The following is a 20,511-nucleotide window of genomic DNA, read 5'->3' on the forward strand; positions in this document are numbered from 1 at the left end:
CTGCTCTAACCCTGCCTGCTCTGCTCTCAGACCTCGTCTGGGCAACACCGTGACTCAGCACCATAAAACTACCCTTTCTTTTTCTCCTCCCTCCGCTTGTCTTATCACCACCGCCCTCCTCACTCCTTTCCCCCGTGCAGCTTTGGGGCATATTTCTGCAGCATGTGGGTCTATCACGCCACAGGGTTAGGATGGAACTCTCTGATTCACCAGGTAAATGATTGTGTACAGAGCAATAATTTCAGGCACTAGAGCAATTGTTCCATGCACAGTATTTGATTCTGGAGACCTTCTTCCCTTCCCTTTTAAATCTTGATGGGAGACCATCACCTTTCCAGAGGTGCTCCCCTCCCTGCAGACAGATCAGCCGTCCTCTCCAATGAGCTGTTCCACCCCTGGGAGATGCAAGGGGAAAGAGAGACCATGCTGATCTGCTTACAAGGCTCACCCAGCAGTCACTGCCACCCAGAGGTCTTCGCTGCCTTCCAGCACCCCTCCACACATGTCCCTGAGAGCCTTGGTGGTGACAGGCTATGTGCAGCTCTCCAGGCTGCAGGACGGCACCCCTGGGCAGGAAGAAGAGCAGGTAAAGTTTAAAACTGCAGGGCATGGAGTGGATTGGAAAATAGCTCCTGCTTCCCAAAGTCTCCATCTCATTGTCAGCAATGGACTTGCCTCTCACATAGGTTGCAGTGTCATACGTAACTACCATAGAAGGGCTCAATCCTTCCTCATTTCCTCTGCGAGCACAGCGTCTTTTCTCCTGCCAGCCAAGATGGAGACAGCACTCAGACTCCATCTATCCCTCCAGCCAACCCACCCTGCAGGCTGCTCTGCATGAAGACCAGGTCATTCCCAGGAAGAGTCCCGAGGTGCAAAACAGCACCTTGTTCATAGTCACATTTTGCAACTACACAGATAAATGAGGAAAGCATGCAGTTTGAGGAGAGGCTGTTTGGTGATGGCATCTTTTATCTGTGCTTTATGACTTTTTTTGTTGAGTTGTTGCTGGCTTCATGGCGGTTTTGTGGATCACTTTTTTAACTAACTGCCTAGAATGTCAAAGAGGCGCCATGTTTGTTTTTATAAATGAGATTAAACCAACTCGTATTTAACATCCAAACAGATCTGCTGAGAGTTAGGTTTCTAGCTGGGTAGGCCATCACCAGCCAGAGCAGGATTCAACCGTTCCTGGTGCCATGCAAGAGCTCTGATGATCCCTGTGCTTGGGCACACACCTCCCATGACGGTTTGTGAGCAGGGTCAAAATTCCTGGTGCAAATAAGAATCACTACGCATTTGAAGTTCCTTTTCTATTAACACTGTTTAATATTTCCTTTACATTTTCTGCTTTGGCAGAAAAAGCCAAAGCATTGCCAAAGCATTTTTGTTCCTGTCCATAAACTCATTTTTTCTCTGGAAGTTTGTCAGCAAAGAAACACAAGACAATCTGAACAAAATATATTGGGGCGAGGGGGGGAACCCACACAAGATAAAAGTTTGATAATTACAAAAGATATGGCCCTGCTCTAATCCCCTCTTTCAATTCAGCCCACCAGGTCCTGGTGTTAGCTTCTTCATCAAAAGCTTCTCTTCCTCTCACATCTCCTTATAGCACAGAGGCTCTTTTCTGCCTCCAGACCCCCTCCCTTCATGGAGATTACACCGATTTTCACTCTATTCATGGTATTTACGTTTGTCACAAGTTGCTTAGAAGGAGGTTTTTGAAGTTCTCCAAAACTCTAGATACAACTCACAATGCGGAGACAGCGTTCACTTACACCCTAGGAACAGGAAGAAATGCCGACATGCTTATAATTACAAAAAGCTCCTTTTTCATGGGGACAGCATGGTTAAGAAGCGCTTAGATCAGATACACATTTTTCATACATGGGGAGGAAGAATTTCCTCGCTGTCCCGTCAGTTGGTCCATAATATGCTCTCAGTCATCTTCAGCAGACACGGGTTCATCTCACCTCACCACAGCCACCCAAGCATGAAGCGTCTAGTTTAAGCCAACCGTGCAGCTTACCTAGGGTTCACAGAGAAAAGTAGACCCTTCCAGCATTTTCCCCTGGCGAGGCATCTGAAACAACTGGGAGTGAAGGGTGACTCTTGGAAGTGTCAACACCATTAACTGAAACCTGATGGCTACCTTTAAGAGGGTTGGGGCTGTGCAAGAGGCATCCTTAGGCGTGAATTTGAGGAGCAGGCAACGCTTCTCTGAAGGGAGCAGGGTGCGGACACTTAACCCCTACATATCTTCCCTTTCAACAGCTGCCGGTTCCCCTCTCCAAGATGGAGTTGTTAACGCTAAGGCGACTCAGAAGGATGTTGTGAAGACTCATTCACATCCTTCAGACTCCACGCGGCTGCGGAAGTGCAAATAAGCCTTTACCAGTCTCGTCTTATTGTTTAAATAGCCGCTCAGTGTACACAGCATCTGGGCAAACCAAAGGGCAGTACGCAGGCGCGCGGAGGCAGACACTGCTCCCGCCACCTCCCCTCATGGCGCAGGAGCGCTTTCCTTGAGTTTGAGCCCAAACTGGCCGCGGTGTGCTGCCATCATCGCTTCCTGTTTGTTACCTCACGACACCGTTTCCTGTTTCCTGCCTGATTACAACTGTGCCAACTGTTTTTCCCAAGCCTGAACCAGCTTCCCAGCACCCTCCTTTTCAGCTCACAGAAAAATACCACCATCGACAGCGGCCTGGTGGCGGGGGGTGCTGCTGGCTGCAGTGTGAAGCACAGAGCCCTCTCCCCCCTCCAGCAACTTCCCTCTCCCTGCCCGCTTGGGCACCCGGTCCCAGGCTACAGAAGCGAGTCTCACACATCCCATAAAGTGGGAGAGAAAGAAATGAGGTGCTGGTAACTCCCTGGGTTTGCTTGCGAACAAGTGCAAGGCAGCAAGATGCCCACGAGGTGTCCAGGTGAGCTGGGCCCCGAAGGTGGTGATCGGAGGGACTCGCAGGGCTCATCTCTTCAGGCACCCTGCATGTCACAGGGCTTTCTGTTTACTCAGCAATGTGGTACTGAGCTGGCTAAAGCAAATGCTGTGGGAAAGCACAATAAGGCATAGAAGTACAGGGGATTAATGCGGTCCCCAGTTGCCAGTCTCAGTGGTTCATCACCCCCATGGTAGAAACGCTTCCACTTCCATAGCTGAATTTGCTTTCACCATCCAGATGGTTCTGGTTATGCCTTTCTCCACTCTATTTAGGGCCTTTTAGCGTATGGTATTTTCTCTCTGTAGCTGTCATCAAATTATGTTCCCAGTCCTGTTTCGGTACCTGAGCCCCTTCAATCTCTCTCAGAAGAGAGAGTCACCTCACGCTGAGCTGAGCTCCCTGGCTCGGGTGAGCAGAGCACCTGCCCTCCCACTACTCTCTACGCTCTTGTTTAAGCACCCAAGGTCCACGTGGACCCCAGAAGGGGTCCCTTCCCCAAACCGCTGGAGGACTGCTGTCTTCTCGCCAATCGCCTGATGCTGTACCTGAAGTCCCAACAGGATCCTGGAGATCTCTCAGAGACAGGGAGCAGCCCTACAGGCTGGCAGAAAGCAAACACTCTGCAAGTTCTGATTTTTAAGAGGCTGGGGAGCAGGGACACACAGGAGAGCAACCTGCACTTAACACCAGTTCACACTAAAGCAGAGAGGAGCCTCCTAGGAGCTGCTGTGTAGCTCTGGTCTGTGCCTTTGCCTGCTCTCCTGCAGGCACAGCAGCAGTGACCTCTCACAACCGGATTAAGGGAATCCTCTCTAGCATCCAGTACCCAGTTCAGGGCCCAATCCAGCTAATACGTATTACCAGTTACTTACTGTGTCAGGTCACCACCTTTCAAATATGAAGAAAATTAAATAGCTTTTGCAAATATACACCAGAGGCATGTGCCCATTTCAGCTTAGCAAAATGCCAGTGAGGCGGTGAGCTGGCACTTTACTTCCTCACATCTCACCTACTGGAGGCAAAAAAAAAGCAGCACCCCTGTTCCTTCACCTTTTGCCTGCCCCGTCTATTTAACCTGTAAACTACTTGCGGAAGGAACTGTCCTTTGCTGCGGCTTTCGTAATATTCAGGTGCTTCTGAGACACAGCACAGGAAAGACCCTGGACATCCTGAACTGCAGAATGAAGATATCAAAGTGACAATAAAGGATCTACAACAACAACAACAAAAAAAGCAAGCTGATTTTCCTAACTGACCCTAAACGAACGTGACATATGCATGCTTTGAACTAGCTGTTTTCCGACTAAAGCACAGGGAAATAAGACTGCACTGCTACTAGTGGTCTGACTGCAGTGCAAAGCTTTACGGCTATTCCATTTGCGCCCTGCTGTCAGACACCTGAGCAGGCGATGGTAGCACGGCATTTCTGTACACTAACTTCATTAGCGACTGTCCCACCATGAGTAACTGTGGGGCAGGCTGCTGGGAACAGGCTGGAGAGGAACAGCTCGTACCACGCAAATCCAAACTGGCAGCACGTGGGAGCGGCGAGAGCTCTGGTGTTGAAGGAGCTCTTCACCACGTACCAGCTATCACACTCGTGTTTCATCTTTGGAAAGCCGAGTACGTTCATCTGTGCCAGAGGGCAGGGAGAGCAGCGGGAAAAGGGAGGGTGTATTTGCACCACTTCCAAAAGCCTTACACGTGCACGTGCACAGGCAGTCTCCCATTCTCCCCTCTTCAGGAGGGAGAAGTACAGCATCCCTGACCAGCCCTGGTTAGCCAGTAGAGGTCTGTAGAGTAGTTGCAGCCTGAGACTGCAGCTGGGAGGCTGCGAAGGCTCAGGGTAGGTGGCAGACCATGTCTGCCTGTCACAAGAGGCACCTTAACTGAGTAGAGCTTGTGAGGTGTCTCATAACCGAGGACGCAGCGGTGCCCTGTCACTGGTTAACAGGGAATAGAGTGGTGGGGCTAACAGAGAGTAAAATACCCTGTGCCGCATGGCCGCAGGCACGTACTGTTGCTGTGAGCAAGATTTGTGGCTGCAGGGATAGCTTAGTAACATTAGGAGTACAGGTGCATCATTGCACAGATTGAAGACGCCTGGCCAAAGTGATTTTTTTTACAGAGTTAGAAAGTTTTGCACAGCTCTGGGAGCAGAATGGTAATGAGAAGCCCACATCACTATGCACTGAGGCATTGCAAAACACCGTCTGCAAGGACAGTTGCCAGGTTGGTGTCACGGGAAGAGGATGTGCGGCACCAAAACCCATGTTACAGTACAAACAAGGTATCAGGACAGGCCCCTGCAGCCGAGGGGAGGCAACTCGTGCATTTTCAATGAGACTAAAAGCTAATGCCCTCTCCCAAAGCTGTAAGAGATGAAACAAACTCTATCCTTTGAGAAACCCACAGGGATTGGGGAATTCATACCCTGGCCTTCAGTGACTTACTGCTGCATGGCACACGGTGCAGCACACCAGGTAACAACGCGTGTTAATGCAGCGCCGGGCCGGGAAGGGCATCTCTCCGACAGTCACTCCTCGTGTTTCAGCTTCAGACTGCCACTCCACACAAGGAGCCTTACTGCAGAGCGGCAGACACAGGGAGAAAGCAAACAGCATCATTTCCCCTCAGTATCAGATTCCCATCCCCAGAGCCTCCTCCGGTGTGCTCCCCCAGCCACGAGCAGGGTCTCCTGGCTGCAGCTGTAGCCCCAGGAGGAGTTCTTCAGTGACAACAGATCGAGCTACCAAACTTGCTGGAGTTTGTGTGGGAGACAGCAAGTTGCATCCCTCCCCAGCCTGGTACCACAAAACTGACTGAAAATAGCTGAATTAGAAGGCTGCGGAGCTGCCACCCTCTGGTCTGCACCCTGAGGGGGCAAGAAGGCTTTCTGGTTTTCTCAGTTGTCCCTTTAGCTTTAGGGGACACCTGTACATGGGGCTCAGCAGCAGCGGGGTCCCTGGTACCGGCTGGGAGACCTCAAGGAGCCAGGGACCAGCTCCTGCCCCCTGAACTGCAGCCTGTGTTTCTTGTCAGAAGCTCATCAACATATTGATATTTAATCACTGCCACTAGGGCATGAAGGAAGAGGGGCTGGGGGGCGCAGGGCTTTCCAAGGTTTGCAGGAGAGGCAGCACAGGTGTCAGGGGGACTACGGGCTCAAAAGCCCAGCTCCCAAGGCAGCCTGGAGGCAGGTGGAGAGAGCACCCACGTGCTTCTCTAGGTTTGGTTAAAAGAAGCTCATCAACATATTGATATTTAATCACTGCCACTAGGGCATGAAGGAAGAGGGGCTGGGGGGCGCAGGGCTTTCCAAGGTTTGCAGGAGAGGCAGCACAGGTGTCAGGGGGACTACGGGCTCAAAAGCCCAGCTCCCAAGGCAGCCTGGAGGCAGGTGGAGAGAGCACCCACGTGCTTCTCTAGGTTTGGTTAAAGGTGTCACCATGTTCCCTCTCAGGGACCAGCACAGTTAGTCACTTCTGCAGCATTGATGTTTTGGGGTATGGCTGGTTGGCTTTTGCTTTCTTCTCAGGCTCACACACACACAGGGAATCACACTAGCAAAGGGGCAGTTAGAGTAGTTTAAGGGTTTTTTGTAAGCCTACAGCAAAAGGCATCAGCATGTCATGGCAAGCAGCTGCCCTGCGCACACTTAACTTTGAGAAGGATTTCTCACTGCCCACCTCTGCTTTTCTTTCCATTCAGCTCTGGTTTCATTTCTCCAGGCCCTGCCACCTCCTTCCTGAGGATAACTAACTGCAGCTCTCCAACCTTTCCAAGTCACATTCCAGAGAGGCAAGGGCTTTCCAGGCACCACCGTGCAACCACACAGGGTACCACAGGAGAATAACCCGCCCCAGACCTGCAGAGAGCAGCCATTTCCCAAGAAGAAGGGTGGATACCATCCTTCATCTCTTTCTAACCTAATTGTTCACCTCGATAAACACCACCTTCGTTTTAATGCTGTTAGTCCAGCCACCCCGCTGTGTCCTGTGGCAGTTAATGCCACAGGGTTGCAGTTGCCAAATGAAAGGGAACATCTCTTCCTGCAGGCACGTGGCTGCCTTGAGGGTGCGGAATAGCCCCAGCTGTAATTTTCCAGGGCTGGATGATTAGGTCCAAAATGCCTTTGCATTAACCTGTGCAGTATTTGATGCACATATCTTATGTTCTCCTCTTGTTCTCTGCTTTTTTTTTTTTTTTAAATACTATATAAAAAGCATTGCTGAACAGTTGCAGCATGCAATTTCCTATAACCTGGATGGAGCATGTTCTGGAATGTGAAGAAAGCCTGTGCTAATAGTACAAAGAACAACTGGTCAAGAGGCACGGAGCTCATTTTTTATTTCTCAGCCTGCTTTCCTACTAATGTAATGGCACTGACTCCAACAGAGTCACATGGGTGTGAATTAGGATCACAGAAATCCAGGGCGAGGCATCTATTCCCTCTCTCCTCTCCCAGCTCCTGCTGTTCAGGCTCCACAGCTGCCCTCTGCAGAATTCACCCTCTTCCTCTGTCCCTCACGTTCTCCATCAGGGGTTGTTACCCACTGTAGGTTACAGCAGTACAGCGCTTTGAGATCCTCTGTCGGTGGAGGCTGTGTTGCCATTAAAGACAAACACCTCTCTTCAGTTCTGCCCTCCACCTTGCTGTCACTATCGCCTCACAGGACATGCCCAGGTGAATGGCACAGTTCCTATACTGACACAAGCTGAAGGCAATACCGTAGAGCCTAACCTTCTGGCTGCAAAACCAGACTGCCAGTGCTGATTGCTTGTCCAAAAGGAGGTGTTACCATACCATGGCGCTGTAGGTCCTGTGGGCACTCCAGTTCCCCCAGTCTGAGCTGGAAAACATTTATACTGAGGAGACAGAAGAATTAGGAGAAAATAAGAAGGATTGGTCTTTACCTGGTGCCCCACTAGGTTCAAAAGGTTTCCATGTGGGTTCATTTTTTGCCCCTTCCTCCATCTCAGCAAAAGGACTCAGGATCCTCTTCACAGGTAACGGACATCTTCACAAAAGAGAACCATGAGCTGTGCCATGGAGGACTGTTTCGGTGCGTAGCCGTTTATGCTTGCCTGGCAGGTGAGACAGATACACACACATTTCCCATTGACAACCAGGTCCTTTAGGGAGTGGTTAAGCAATGCTTTCGCTGATGTTTTCCTCTGGGACTGTGGGGAACTGCTCAGGGGATGAGAGAACATACACCTTATTGCTGTTAAACAGTCCCCTGAGTCTTCTGAATAAGCCTTCTAAGGAATTCACCCTTCAGCTCATAATTAAGTGTATTATGTATTTATTACCCATGTAGCACAGGGTTTCCAACAGGCCATTGTCACTGGCACAGGACTCACGCTCTCTGAATGGTTATGAACGCCATAGAGACAGCAAGGTCTCCTGCATGGTTCCTACTGGAATTCTCCAAGCACAAGCCACCGCCCGGTACGAGAGTAATCAGCTCTCTACTTCTAATGTTTGCTTAAAAATTCTTCTGCCATAGAGGATGTTTACAGAGTAGAGGGAGGCACCATCTTTCCCAGCTATGATTTACCACAGACATAGTGCAATAAATCATAGAATTGTTTAGGTTGGAAAAGACCTTTAAGATCATCAAGTCCAACCGTTAATGTAACCCTGCCATCCCACCACTAAACCATGTCCCTAAGCACCTCGTCTGCCCGTCTTTTAAATACCTCCAGGGATGGGGACTCAACCACCTCCCTGGGCAGCCCATTCCAGTGCCTGACAACACTTTCTGTGAAGAAATAGGTACTTCTTGGAGCGCACTCCAAGGCTGTGGCAAGAAAAATGGATGAGAAGTACAGCAGAAGGGATTTTTTTGTTGGTTTGTTTTTGTTTTTCTTTCTAATGAATACCTCACTGCTTCCATGCTTCCTCTTCATATTCCAGGTCAGCAGCTGCTGATGAAGTTTGAGAATGACCGTGAAGGATGAACCTTTATGTTCTTTGGACCACAGAGGAGCCCACTTTTGATCTCTTTAAACCTACTCACTCACACTTTCTTGTAAAGAAATTCCTACTAGCTCAGGATGACATTCCTGCCAGACTCTGAATGTCATCATATGGAGATCTGCTCCCACACAGAAGGGTGCAGAAAAGATGATGTGCTAATGAGCTACCTTCTTATCCCTGCTGTCAGTTCAGTGACTCTCCCTCCTCCTCTTCCCTTCCCCTGAACTGCAAGTGTAATTGCTTTCCAGCAGCACTGTGAAGAGCCCAGTCCATCTGCAACCCTGGAATCCCTCCAGAGGGCAAAGTCTTGGCTTTGTGCTTCGAATTATCTTGTCTTTTCTCTGAAGGAAAAGGAAGGAAATACCAACCAGGGCACCAATGCAGCCAGGCTGAGCGGTTGAAGTGAGCCCAGCATCCCTTGTGCCATCAGACTACCCAGGCTGTCCTCCTGCCGGTGGTCTGCAGGCCAGTGCGAGCCTGTTGCCACCACGTCACCAGTATTGTTATTCTGCTTGGCAGCGCAACTTGTGCCTCTGAGCCTGCTCCCCTCATGCCTTTCTCAATACATTACCTAGCATCCAGCAAGCAATATAATAACTAACACAGAATGGATAGCCCAATGCTTAATTCATCTCCCATATTCCATAAGGAGCTTTACAATTTCTCCATACAGAGGGCTCAAGCGCAGGCAAACAGGGTGTTTCCACATCACTCACACCAGTTGCCACTTAAACCTGGGCAAGCCACTTTCCCCTCCCACTCTTCCTGGGTGTAAAGTGGGGCTAATACTCATCTGCCTCTGAGAGGGATAGTTAGTTAGGCTCAATTAACTAGTGTAAGAAGAGTTCTGCGCATTACTAGAGGACACTGATGCAACGTCTGAGCCTGCTCAGGCAAGAAGTATGCTCAGGCTAGAGGCAATGAATAGAGCAAGGTCAGCGTTGTGGTTTCATGGCACCTGTGGTCTACTGAAGGCATAAATCATTTCAGGTGTCATGGTTATCAGCATCTTTCTTTCACATCATCTCTCTATCCACAGATTAGAGCTTGCTGAGCGGTGAATAGTTCTGCTTAGGGCCTTTGGAAATGAATGAGGAGAATGAGAGATCAGCAGGGGCGTGGGGTTTGGAAAAGTGAGAACGCTGCATTGGGAAGAGGAGCAGTTTGCCTGCTCAGTTTTCTTAGAGGATCCATAGGTACAACATTTGACAAATAACAGTATCTAAAGAGTTGCTTTAATTTCTCTCATACAGAGACAACCTACCAGGAAAGAGATTTGTCAATAAAAATTTGATGAAAACCAATGATGCTTTCAAACTGTGTTGTTCCCCAACTCCCTTGTTTATGAAATCTATGCCAGCCTTTTTTAGCTTTTTCAATTTAAAGTGTCATATTGAGAGCTCAACTCTGCTTTCTGCCCTGCTGTTGTTTCTCAGTTTCCCATGTATAGCTGCTTTCTGACTAGCCTGGTCACATAGTATGAAATTACTTGTTTTCAAATCCAGTGCACTAGGTTCTCGGCAAACAGCACAGAAAAAACTGAGGGATTCAGCTTGTAACTATTTTGATCTGATGTCTTCTGGGAAAAGGCACACACATAGCCACCAGCTGGCCTTCCCACATGGATTTCTCCCACTTTAGGGCTCTTTGGATGTTCTTTACTGCTAATGCTCAGCCATCTGATGCAACCTTTGCTGCATATATCACCAATACTGTAACATGCCACAATAGCCCTGCCGCTCAGGTACTGAGTCCTCTCACCTCACAGTGCATTCCAGCATGAGCAATATGGAAAACATGAAGCTGTTGCACAACCACACCATGACACCTTCCTTCCATTACCTCCAGCACAGCATCCTGCAATTCCTTTTTAATTGCTCTCATAATCTTCCTCTACCACATATAGATCTAAAGGACAGCCAAAAATAGCTCGAAGAAAATAGGCAAATTCTGTTATGGGAAAGTGGCTGGAGTTTGACAGAGGGGTTATTTCTCAGGCTGAAGGCTTCACAGAGGATGCCGCAGAGTCTAGTTTTGACTCTTCTTTGGTGCAAAGCTCATTATCATGAGAGAACCAGAAGACTTCACACCTGCTGATGTTTGAAAGACAACACATGGCAGAACTATATTTATATTCAACATACACCAAGTCACCCTGTCTTGGAGGGAGCAAGAGGAGAGACCCAGTTCTTGGCTTAGATTTGCTCTTTCCCATTTGTACTGCTTGACTGCAAGAAGTGCAGTAGGTAGGCTTTGCGGTAGATGAATGGAGCCCTCTTCAGCTACATCCATCACCACTTTGGCCCACTCCATCTCCTTGCAGCAAAATCTAAATCCTTGCTGTTGTTGCACTTAACCTGCTGACCCATGCATCCATCCACAATTACTCATTCACAGCCAAGCCCTTGACATGCAACAGTTGTCCTGTCCCCTCCCCTCTGTCTGCTCGCCCATGGAAATCCAAGGGCTAAGCAATCCCAGGGCTCTGCTGTGCTGCTTTGCACTACATGGCAGTGCGAACTTGGAAAGCCAGTTGAATAAGGCAGCTAAGGGGAAAAGAGAAACGCTTGGAGGTGGATGTGCACTCTGAACTTCTGTGCCATCAGATGTTAGCTTAACCTGTTGAATAACAGTTTGCTTGCCCTGCTCATTTAGGCTAAAATAGCCTAAATTTATAGTGTGTGTATATCTATATATATAAATATAGGCCATATATATAATTTTATATACATTATATAATAGCCTAGCAGGTCTGGTGGGGAAGCGAGAAAAAGCTGGGAAAGACCTGAGTGTGATGAACTTCTGGCACCAGCTGGATCTAGAAGATAACAGCCATCCACAGCCCTCATTCAAGGAGATTTCATATTATCGGCTCCCGTTTCAGCACAGAAGGTAACGAAGGTGGGGATAGGAGAGGCATAAGTGGCCAATGATGCAACTAGAGATGCAGCATTGAACAGTCCCCGGACAACAGTTTGATCACCTCACCAGGGCTGGAGAGAAAAGGCACTGGCAGATTTGGAGGGATTCTTCATTCCTCCGACTCTGAAGGCATCTGTTACACAGACTCAGACTCAAATTAAAGGAATCACTAACTGCTTAATCTTAAGCATGTGATTAAGTTGAGCATCAAGTGATTTAAACACATTCTTAACAGCCTTCACCCAGGAACCTCTGATAATTTTGACCAAGTCTTGCTTTGGTAAGATCCTTCATTTCTTGTGTAAGCTTTAAAACATAACAGGGTCTGATCATAACATTATGCACAGAGGTGGTCAGTCCACGAGTGGCAGCACTGTGGCTGCCCACTCCTGTTTGAAGCAGTGGAACATGGAACAAAGCTAAAGATTTTGGCATTAGCCTGCAGTGACAGACTTTAGGAATAAGCTTCCGCCAACTGAGATCCCGGAGAGCAGAACACCCTGCAGGTCCTCTCACCCTGCATCCACCTCCGCATTAAGCCTCTCTCCTCCAGAGCGTGCCCAGGTGCTCCAGCCGCCATTGCAAGCTACCTGCTGCTAGAGGCTGGGCTCTTGGCAGGTTGTGGCCAAGAGCCACAAGAGGTTGTGACATTAGAGGTTGATTTTAAAAAACAAAACAAATCAAGAAAACATTATCCTAAAGAGTCGCTAGCCCCTTAAAGGGCTGTAAGGCAACAGCCTTCCTATCTTAGCCAGCACAGATCTCCCAAATGGGACTTCTGTGACAGAAGACTAAAACATATTGGAAAGCCCCCCACTGTATTACACCATGACATGTATGTGTACCCCACAACATTAAGAATGGGCTCTGCATGTCCCAGCACTGCCAAGAGCAATTTGACATTCATCAGAAGCTGGAATGCAAGTGGCTGTACAACCACTTTGTTGGTATTGTCTGGGGGCTCTGGGGTAAGAGTTTGTTTATCTTCCTACAGGAAAGATGGACTCAGGGAACTGGTTTCTATCCAGTGCACACAGGTAACAGGACAGAGAGTCTTTCCTCAACAGCGCAATCTGTACCAAGGTGGGGTTCACACATCTCTGAGGGTTTGAAATACACATGTTAGCTGAGAGTTGTGAAATCTTATACCAATGATACCATCAAGGGAACTTTTCAAGGCTTTTCCCTGAAGTGAGAGGAGAAAAATACCTATCAAAAAAAGCTGACATTGTCAGCTGTTGTCCTGGCACCAGTCTAGTGTTCCCACCTCACAAAAATCTGGCCGTGCTCTCCTTAGCCTGATGTAACCTCAGGCTACGTGTAACACCAGAGTTAGTAAACAGGCGGTGATGATACCTCTGCTTGTGTACAGCATTCCAGTCCAATCATTACATCATGTACCAATCACTCAGGTTATGACTTTGATATTCCACTGACACACCAGTCATCAGCCTCCACCATCCGTGCGAGCAGAGTACCCACAGCTTCAGCCTGCCTCAGGAAAAGATTCCCCATCGTCAGCACTGCCCAGCTCACTGCCACATCTCATGCTGGCCATTAAACAGGGAAGGTGCCCTGCTAAAACCTGGGCCCAGATTCATCCAAACTACACCACGCTTCACCCTATGTTGTTATGACTGGCTGGGTGGGTGGCTCTGGGGGATGAGTGCTATAGATGAGGTACAGGGATGCAGCTGGAATTCAGATTGAATTAATTTAAATAGATTACTCAAAAAAAAAAAAAAAGCATGTAAGCCACATCAACCTCACTTCTCCCTCTTTTCCACCTCCCCTCAAAAAGGTCCCATTGCTTTTCAAGAGCACAACAGGCCCAGATATCTGTATCTCTGCACCCACACTACCCTGTACCCCAGCCAAGGCAGATAAACTGCACTTACATTCTGATCTGGTGACATTGTCACTGTTGCCAGGCACAGACAGACATAACTAGGCAGGGTATTTAGCACTGGGAAGGTACCACAGCACCTCGAACTGCCAAAGAGCTGCTGAGAGCTGATGTTAGAGGGGAAAAGTGAAAAGGAAAACTCTGGCCGTGGTATAAACAAAGGAAGCTACTGAATTAAGCATGGCTAAGTTTAGCTGCTGCTCTTAGGTCAGTTCTAAAAAGCTCAGCATGCAGCAGGGTCTGAGATAAGACAAGGTTAGGAACATGAGAAGAATTAAAGCTGCGGTGGAGAGATGTCATTGCAGAGCTGGAAAAGGTTAGTGCCAGGTCGGCATCAATAGCAGAACCAAAGCAGATGGAGAAAAACAATCTCATAGGGCATATCAATAGGTCAGAGTCAGTCAAGAGAGAAGCGACATCAGGACGTAGTGAGTGCAGGAAAAGGTTCAGACTATGCCACTGCAGCTACCTGCATGGAGGAGTTACCTGAGCAGACACGAGAACAAGTGAACAGTAAATACCTTGTTCTGTCAAGACTGGATGCTGTTTTCAGCCACAGAAATTAAAACACTGGCAAAGTACGACAGCTCTTGATGGAGCAGAACTCTATTTGCTGGTGCCCACAGGTTACTGATAGCTGAGGAACTCCTAAGCGGAGCTCAAATACCTTCACTAGTGATCGTAACCAGCTGAGAGCTTGGTCACTGCCAGCCTATATCATTTGCCTGTCAATCGCCCAGCTACGGTATGGCCCAGCGCCTGTCCCTTGAGTCACCATGTTCCCCGCGCAGAAGGGGATGCACTGTCATATGAGTCGCTTTCCTGTTGCCTCCCGGTTCGGAGCAGGGACCACAGAACTGCACCATCAACACTTCCCACACATGGCTTACATGACAAGGAGGTGCAGCGGGAACATTGGATGACAAGCTGACCATGAGCCAGCAGTGTGCCCTTGTTGCCAAGAAGGCCAATGGTATCCTGGGGTGCATTCAGAGGAGTGTGGCCTGCAGGTTGAGGGAGGTTACCCTCCTCCTCTACTCTGCCCTGCTGAGACCCCACCTGGACTACTGTGTCCAGTTTTGGGCTCACCGGTTCAAGAAAGATGAAGAACTCCTAGAGAGAGTCCAGAGGAGGGCAACAAAGATGATTAGGGGTCTGAAGCATCTCCCCTATGAGGAAAGGCTGAGAGAGCTGGGTTTGTTCAGCCTGAAGAAGAGAAGACTGAGAGGGGATCTCATCAACACATACAAATATCTCAAGGGTGGATGTCGCAAGGATGGAGACAGACTCTTCTCAGTGGTGCCCAGCAACAGGACAGGGGGCAATGGGCACAAACTGAAACATAAGAGGTTTCAGTTGCATATGCGGAAGAACTTCTTTACTTTGAGGGTGATAGAGCACTGGAACAGGCTGCCCAGGGGGGTTGTGGAGTCTCCTTCTCTGGAGATATTCAAAGCTCGCCTGGACTATGTCCTGTGTAACATGCTCTAGGTGAACCTGCTTTAGCAGGGGGGTTGGACTAGATGATCTCCCGAGGTCCCTTCCAACCCTTGCCATTTTGCGATTCTGTGATCTGCCTTGCTCCTAGAAAAGCTGCTGAGTTACCCTTCCTTACTGTGCATTTGACCAAAAGGCTGGCAGCAGCCTTCTCACATTCGCACTGGAAGCAGGGAAGCTGTAAGAGGTTAACAGGATGGCTGTTCAGGGCCTCAGGAGCCCTGCTTGCTTAGGCATTCAGGCACAGCATGGCAACACAGCTACTGTTTCATGCAAAACGCACCCATGACTCTTATGCCCAGGGAACAAAGGACGTTCGTTACCTCTGGGTAGCGACCTCTTGTTTCTGCCTGGAGAAGGGAGGTAAAGTCAGTGCCTCCAGGTACAGGCATGTCTAGATGACACAAAGCTAGGGAAGGAATGCCACCAACCACAGTAAGCCCAGCTGGTACAGCCACACAATCCGAGGCTCTTTGCACTGACAGTGCCATAAGTCACTAACAGTAGAGGTGGAGTCCATGCCGCTCCCGGTTTTCGTACGTGCCTGGAGTCACCTTCCCCAAAACACATCGCCTTGCACGGTGCAGCCACAGGGAATTCACCCCAACTTATGCTAATGCTCTGACTCACCCCTCTTGGCAGCCACTACAACAGCAGTCTTGGCTGGGCAGTCAAGCGCCTGAAGCCTGGCCACTGGTGTTCCTCCTACCTGCTTTCTGTTATCACCACAGCCTGTGACTTCGTGCAATATGCCCTCACGAGCCTTCTGTTTCCAACTTAGTGAGGGACAGCACAACAATTCTGCCACATGGCCCAGGTTGTTCATACAGGGCAGAAAGGAAATTTTTCCCTCCCCAAAAAGAGCACAGTAAGACACATGTATGGCTGTTTTCCTTATTAAAGCCAAACCCAGACTTCAAAGAGGCTGCAACCAGTATCATTGCCAGCCTGGTAATAGAGCACAAAAATTGTGACTTCTCTTAAAAAGAGAATCCATTTTATTTCACTGCTCCAGCACCTCAATGTCCTTCTTGTAGTGATTGGCCCAAAACTGAACACAGTATTCGAGGTGCAGCCTCATCAGTGCTGAGTACAAGGGCACAATCACTTCCCTGGTCCTGCTGGCCACACTATTTCTGATACAAGCCAGGATGCTGTTGGCCTTCTTGGCCACCTGGGCACACTGCTGGCTCATATTCAGCTGACTGTCGACCAGTACCCTCAGATTCCTCTCTGCCCCTGCCCCGCCCCCCACCCCAAAGCCTGTAGCATTGCATGGGGTTGCTGTGACCCAAGTGCAGGACCCGGCACTTGGCCTTGTTGAACCTCATACAATTGGCCACAGCCCATGGATCCAGCCTGTCCAGATCCCTCTGTAGAGCCTTCCTACCCTCAAGCAGATCAACACTTCCACCCAGCTCAGTGTCATCTGCAAACTTGCTAAGGGTACACTCAATCCCGGTTGTTGATAAAGATGTTATAAAACCAGAACCGGCCTCAACATTGAGCCCTGGGGAACACCACTGGTGACTGGCCTCCAACTGGATATAACTCCATTCACCACCACCTTTTGGGTCCAGCCATCCAGCCAGTTTTTTACCCATCAAAGAATATGCCTGTCCAGGCCACGGGCAGCCAGCTTCTCAAGCAGAATGCTGAGGGAAACAGTGTCAAAGGCAAGTGCTTGGAAGCATCATATCTCCTAAACTGAACTGAAAGAGGTTTGATGTTGAAATAATTTTATCTTCATCATCTTTAATAGTTTTTAAGTATTTGAGAGTCATGATATCCCCATGATGGAAGTGATAACACCGAGCTTTCAAAGGCCTCTACAGTGAACTGCCACAAAGGTTAGGAAGCATGGAATGCACCAGGAACACCCAGGATGGGTCACAGCCAACACGCACAACAGCACTGTCCAGGCAGATGCTTTTCCTGTTTTGATCTTGGTGTGTGGTTGAGTGTAGGTGGACAATACCTATTACTGGCCATACAGAAAGTCCAACAGCTACTGATTACTTTTGAGTACTCTCAGCCATCCAGCCATGCAAGCTCTTGCTGTCCCCACGTGCAAGAAGGTGGCAGGCACTTGACTTCACAGAGCAGCGTGACTGGCACCCAGGTTACAGGCAGGAGCATGTCCAGCTTTGAAGAGATAGTCAAGAACTGACTGCTGGTCCACAGCATGGAAAGGATGGTCTGGAGAGACCACTGGGAAGCACATGTTACTTACGCCTTTGTGCTCCAGGCTGAACGAGAGTGTTTCTGTGGAACCTGCGCGTATTCAAGCGAGTCCTCCGTGCCTGTTATCCTGGCACTCGGCTTTGTCTTCTGGGGCAGAGAGACAGCCTGATCTGACACACAGATGCTCTGTCTGAATTAAAGAGCTGGCAGAACTTGCTTATCATATTTGCCAGGGCACCACAAGGAAGACAGGCAACGCTTAGCAGGTGTGCGAGTAATTTCTTGGCTTATTAAGTGTTTTTTCCATAACATTTTGTTCTAAATAAATAACATTGTGCTTTAAGGAAGGTAGTGATCACTGGCACATTCTGCTCCTTGTCTTTGGGAAGAGCACCTGTAATTAGTAAAGACAGGTCTTCAGACCTGCTGGGCTAATCATAAGAAGATTCAGCAAGGGAAACTACAGACCTAGGTTACCAAACTAAAGGGGAAAGAAAGCAGGGTTTTATTTTGACACAGACGAGAACTAAGGTCCCCAAACCTAAGTGGACATGATTTAGGAAATCACAAAAGGAGTGGAGTTACTGTTGAGCCAGAATCTGTCCTATTAATAGCACAAACCCAAACACATTAGCTCACATACAACACATGTACAGCTATTCTTCAAACCTCAGACAGTTCTCAGTATAAGTGCCAGAGGTACCAAAATATAAAGACAACTATTTTTAGCTGTTTATTATAGGGATTCTCCCCAGGACTGCAAATTCCCTTCAGACAGAGACATAGTCTTAACATCAGAGCACAAAATTCTGACCAGTGTGGCTATATTTAAAGCAAAGTCTTTCAGTATTTGTCACTACCAATGGTATGAGCCACAACTTCAGGACCATTTAGGGGTTTTTGTCACAGTAACAAGACTTTTAGTAATATAGAAATCAGCAAATCTCATTTGCTGATACAACAGCATAAACCATTTTGTCTTCCTCTGCCTGAAGCATCATATTAGCTAGCTCAATTCCTTGCAGCAACACTCAAACATTCTAAAGAGTGAAATGCAATATAAGCGAGGCATACTTACACATTAGAAACTGCAAAGGAGAAAGGATCCAGTGAAGGAGCAGCTTCTTATCAAGATAGCTACTTATGTCCCTTTCACCACACTGATCCATAAGCCCCATACAGTGAGTGGTTGGTTTATTGCTTTGATCAGATGGTCAGCACAGACATCTTCCTGCCCTGGAGCAACCAAGACTCAACAGAAGTGCTGTTACTACCCTCCTTTTTGCCTTGATAAGGATCTGGATGAGTGGGTAGCAGGTAGGTTTCCCTTCTCTCTCAGGTGAAGACTATTAGTGACTGTTGCAGGTGCAAACCCTTCCCTCTGGCCCCAGCAAGGAGGAGCAGGGCTGCTATGGGACTGGTTGCTCTCCTTACAGTAGGGTGTGCTGGGCTCTACCAGCTGGCTGCTAGAGAGAGGATTTGGTTAGCTAGCGGTGTCTTGGGTTTAGGAGAAAATGAATCTGTAACACCTAGGCCATAGAGAAGCAATGCTTGTTATGAAGATGCTGTGACAATGTGGGCGAGAACAGCTGCAAGCAAGTCAGGACAAAATCTTATCATTGCAAACTGATGAAGCCTTTCTGACACTGCGGATCTGTGGAAATTCTGGAGCTTGGCTCCAGCTGAATGAGGCTACACTCTGGCTATTTCCTGTGATGCTCCTGAAATGGAAACTTTCTGCTCCTCAAAGAAGAGCATTGGATGGAAGGGCACTGTAGGTAATAGATATAATGACATTACATAATCTCTGTTGCAGTTAAATCTACATGAAGTAATTATTTTTCTGTTATTGGTTCTTCATGTGGAGGAGTGGGGCATGCGATTTTAAAAACTTGCTGCTCTGCAGGTTAGGATATTATTTTCAATCTTCAATCTACGCCACTCATGTCCAGTTAATGCTCATATGCTTTTGTGCCAATTCAGTTTGAGTAACAGCTCCCTTCTATCTCCCTGTTTACATATGGCCTGACTAAGCAAGTCCAGCATCCTCTGGGAGGGAGGGCTCTTCATCCCTGCAATCAGCCTAATAGCTCTTCCCTGCTCTGTCCATGCTTTCATCTTTCTTTTGAACTGTAAACAGCGTTGCAGTTGCAGCTTCAGCAGGGTGTTGCGCCACAGCGCTAACTCTTGTTGATTTGGCAGGTGTTCCCCTCGTGCAGCCCGGAACCACTCTGGCATGTCTCAGAATAACAGTACCCAGTTAATGCCCCCCAATTTTCCTCTCTTATCCAGTGCAGTCATCTCCTCTTTAACAGTTCCTGGCTGCATCTCACCTAATGACTTGTCATGCATTACGCTATTAAACACTGAGCTGAAGCATAGACAAACTACATCTGCACGTTCTCTTCTCCGCAAAAGTCAATTATTGAAGACAGCTGTGAAGTTAGTCGGCAGTGAAGTGTTTTGCTAAGCCCACTGTGTATTTCAACTATATTTGCATCCTGAGTTATTCTTTCTGTCAAAGCACATGGTAGATTTCTGTGTTACTGAGGTCAGGCTAGCAAGTCTTCGGTTTGCTACATTGCATTTTATTTTTCATGTCTCAAATACAGGCACTGCTTGCTATTTTCCAGTCACATGGTACCTGCCCCACTTAGATATATTTACATTCCTTGCTAATAAACTCTTGGTTTGTGTCTGTTCTTTCACCTCCCTTGACACAAGCACCAGGAGTTCTTAGAACTGTGCTTTTGCTTCAGATGTAGTAATTTTTAAAACGCCTCGTAACAATGACCATCCTGTCTTTTACTGGTTTGCATCTAAGCTATCTTTAGTCTCAACAGTCACATCGCTGCCTATTATCTCACTTCTTTCTTGATCTTGGTTTTTTTGACTAGAAAGCTTCTTGCTGAGTTTTGAACTCTTTGCAATGTGTAAATTACGCCTAACTTCTGCAGCTCTTGCTTCGTTCCATAGCAAAGTGCCAAAAGGGAGGTTTCTCTGTTGCATTGTTCCTGTATGCATCCTGTATGAGCTCCCTATTATTTCTTAAACCCTCTTTGAAATTT

At 48.1% G+C, this 20,511-nt stretch overlaps 1 protein-coding gene across 1 annotated transcript in view; it reads left to right on the forward strand.

The window, feature by feature from the left end:
- The first annotated feature begins 502 nt into the window (after window positions 1-502).
- Window positions 503-20,511, forward strand: part of CHAC1 (ChaC glutathione specific gamma-glutamylcyclotransferase 1) — a 27,349-nt gene continuing 7,340 nt past the window's right edge. The window contains exon 1 of the mRNA XM_009640242.2: window positions 503-586. Within this exon, the coding sequence (XP_009638537.1) occupies window positions 503-586 (84 nt within the window). The remainder of the gene's footprint in view (window positions 587-20,511) is intronic.

Source organism: Egretta garzetta, unplaced genomic scaffold (genome assembly GCF_000687185.1).
Source record: "Egretta garzetta isolate BGI_Z169 unplaced genomic scaffold, ASM68718v1 scaffold526, whole genome shotgun sequence".
NCBI classification, from domain to species: domain Eukaryota; kingdom Metazoa; phylum Chordata; class Aves; order Pelecaniformes; family Ardeidae; genus Egretta; species Egretta garzetta.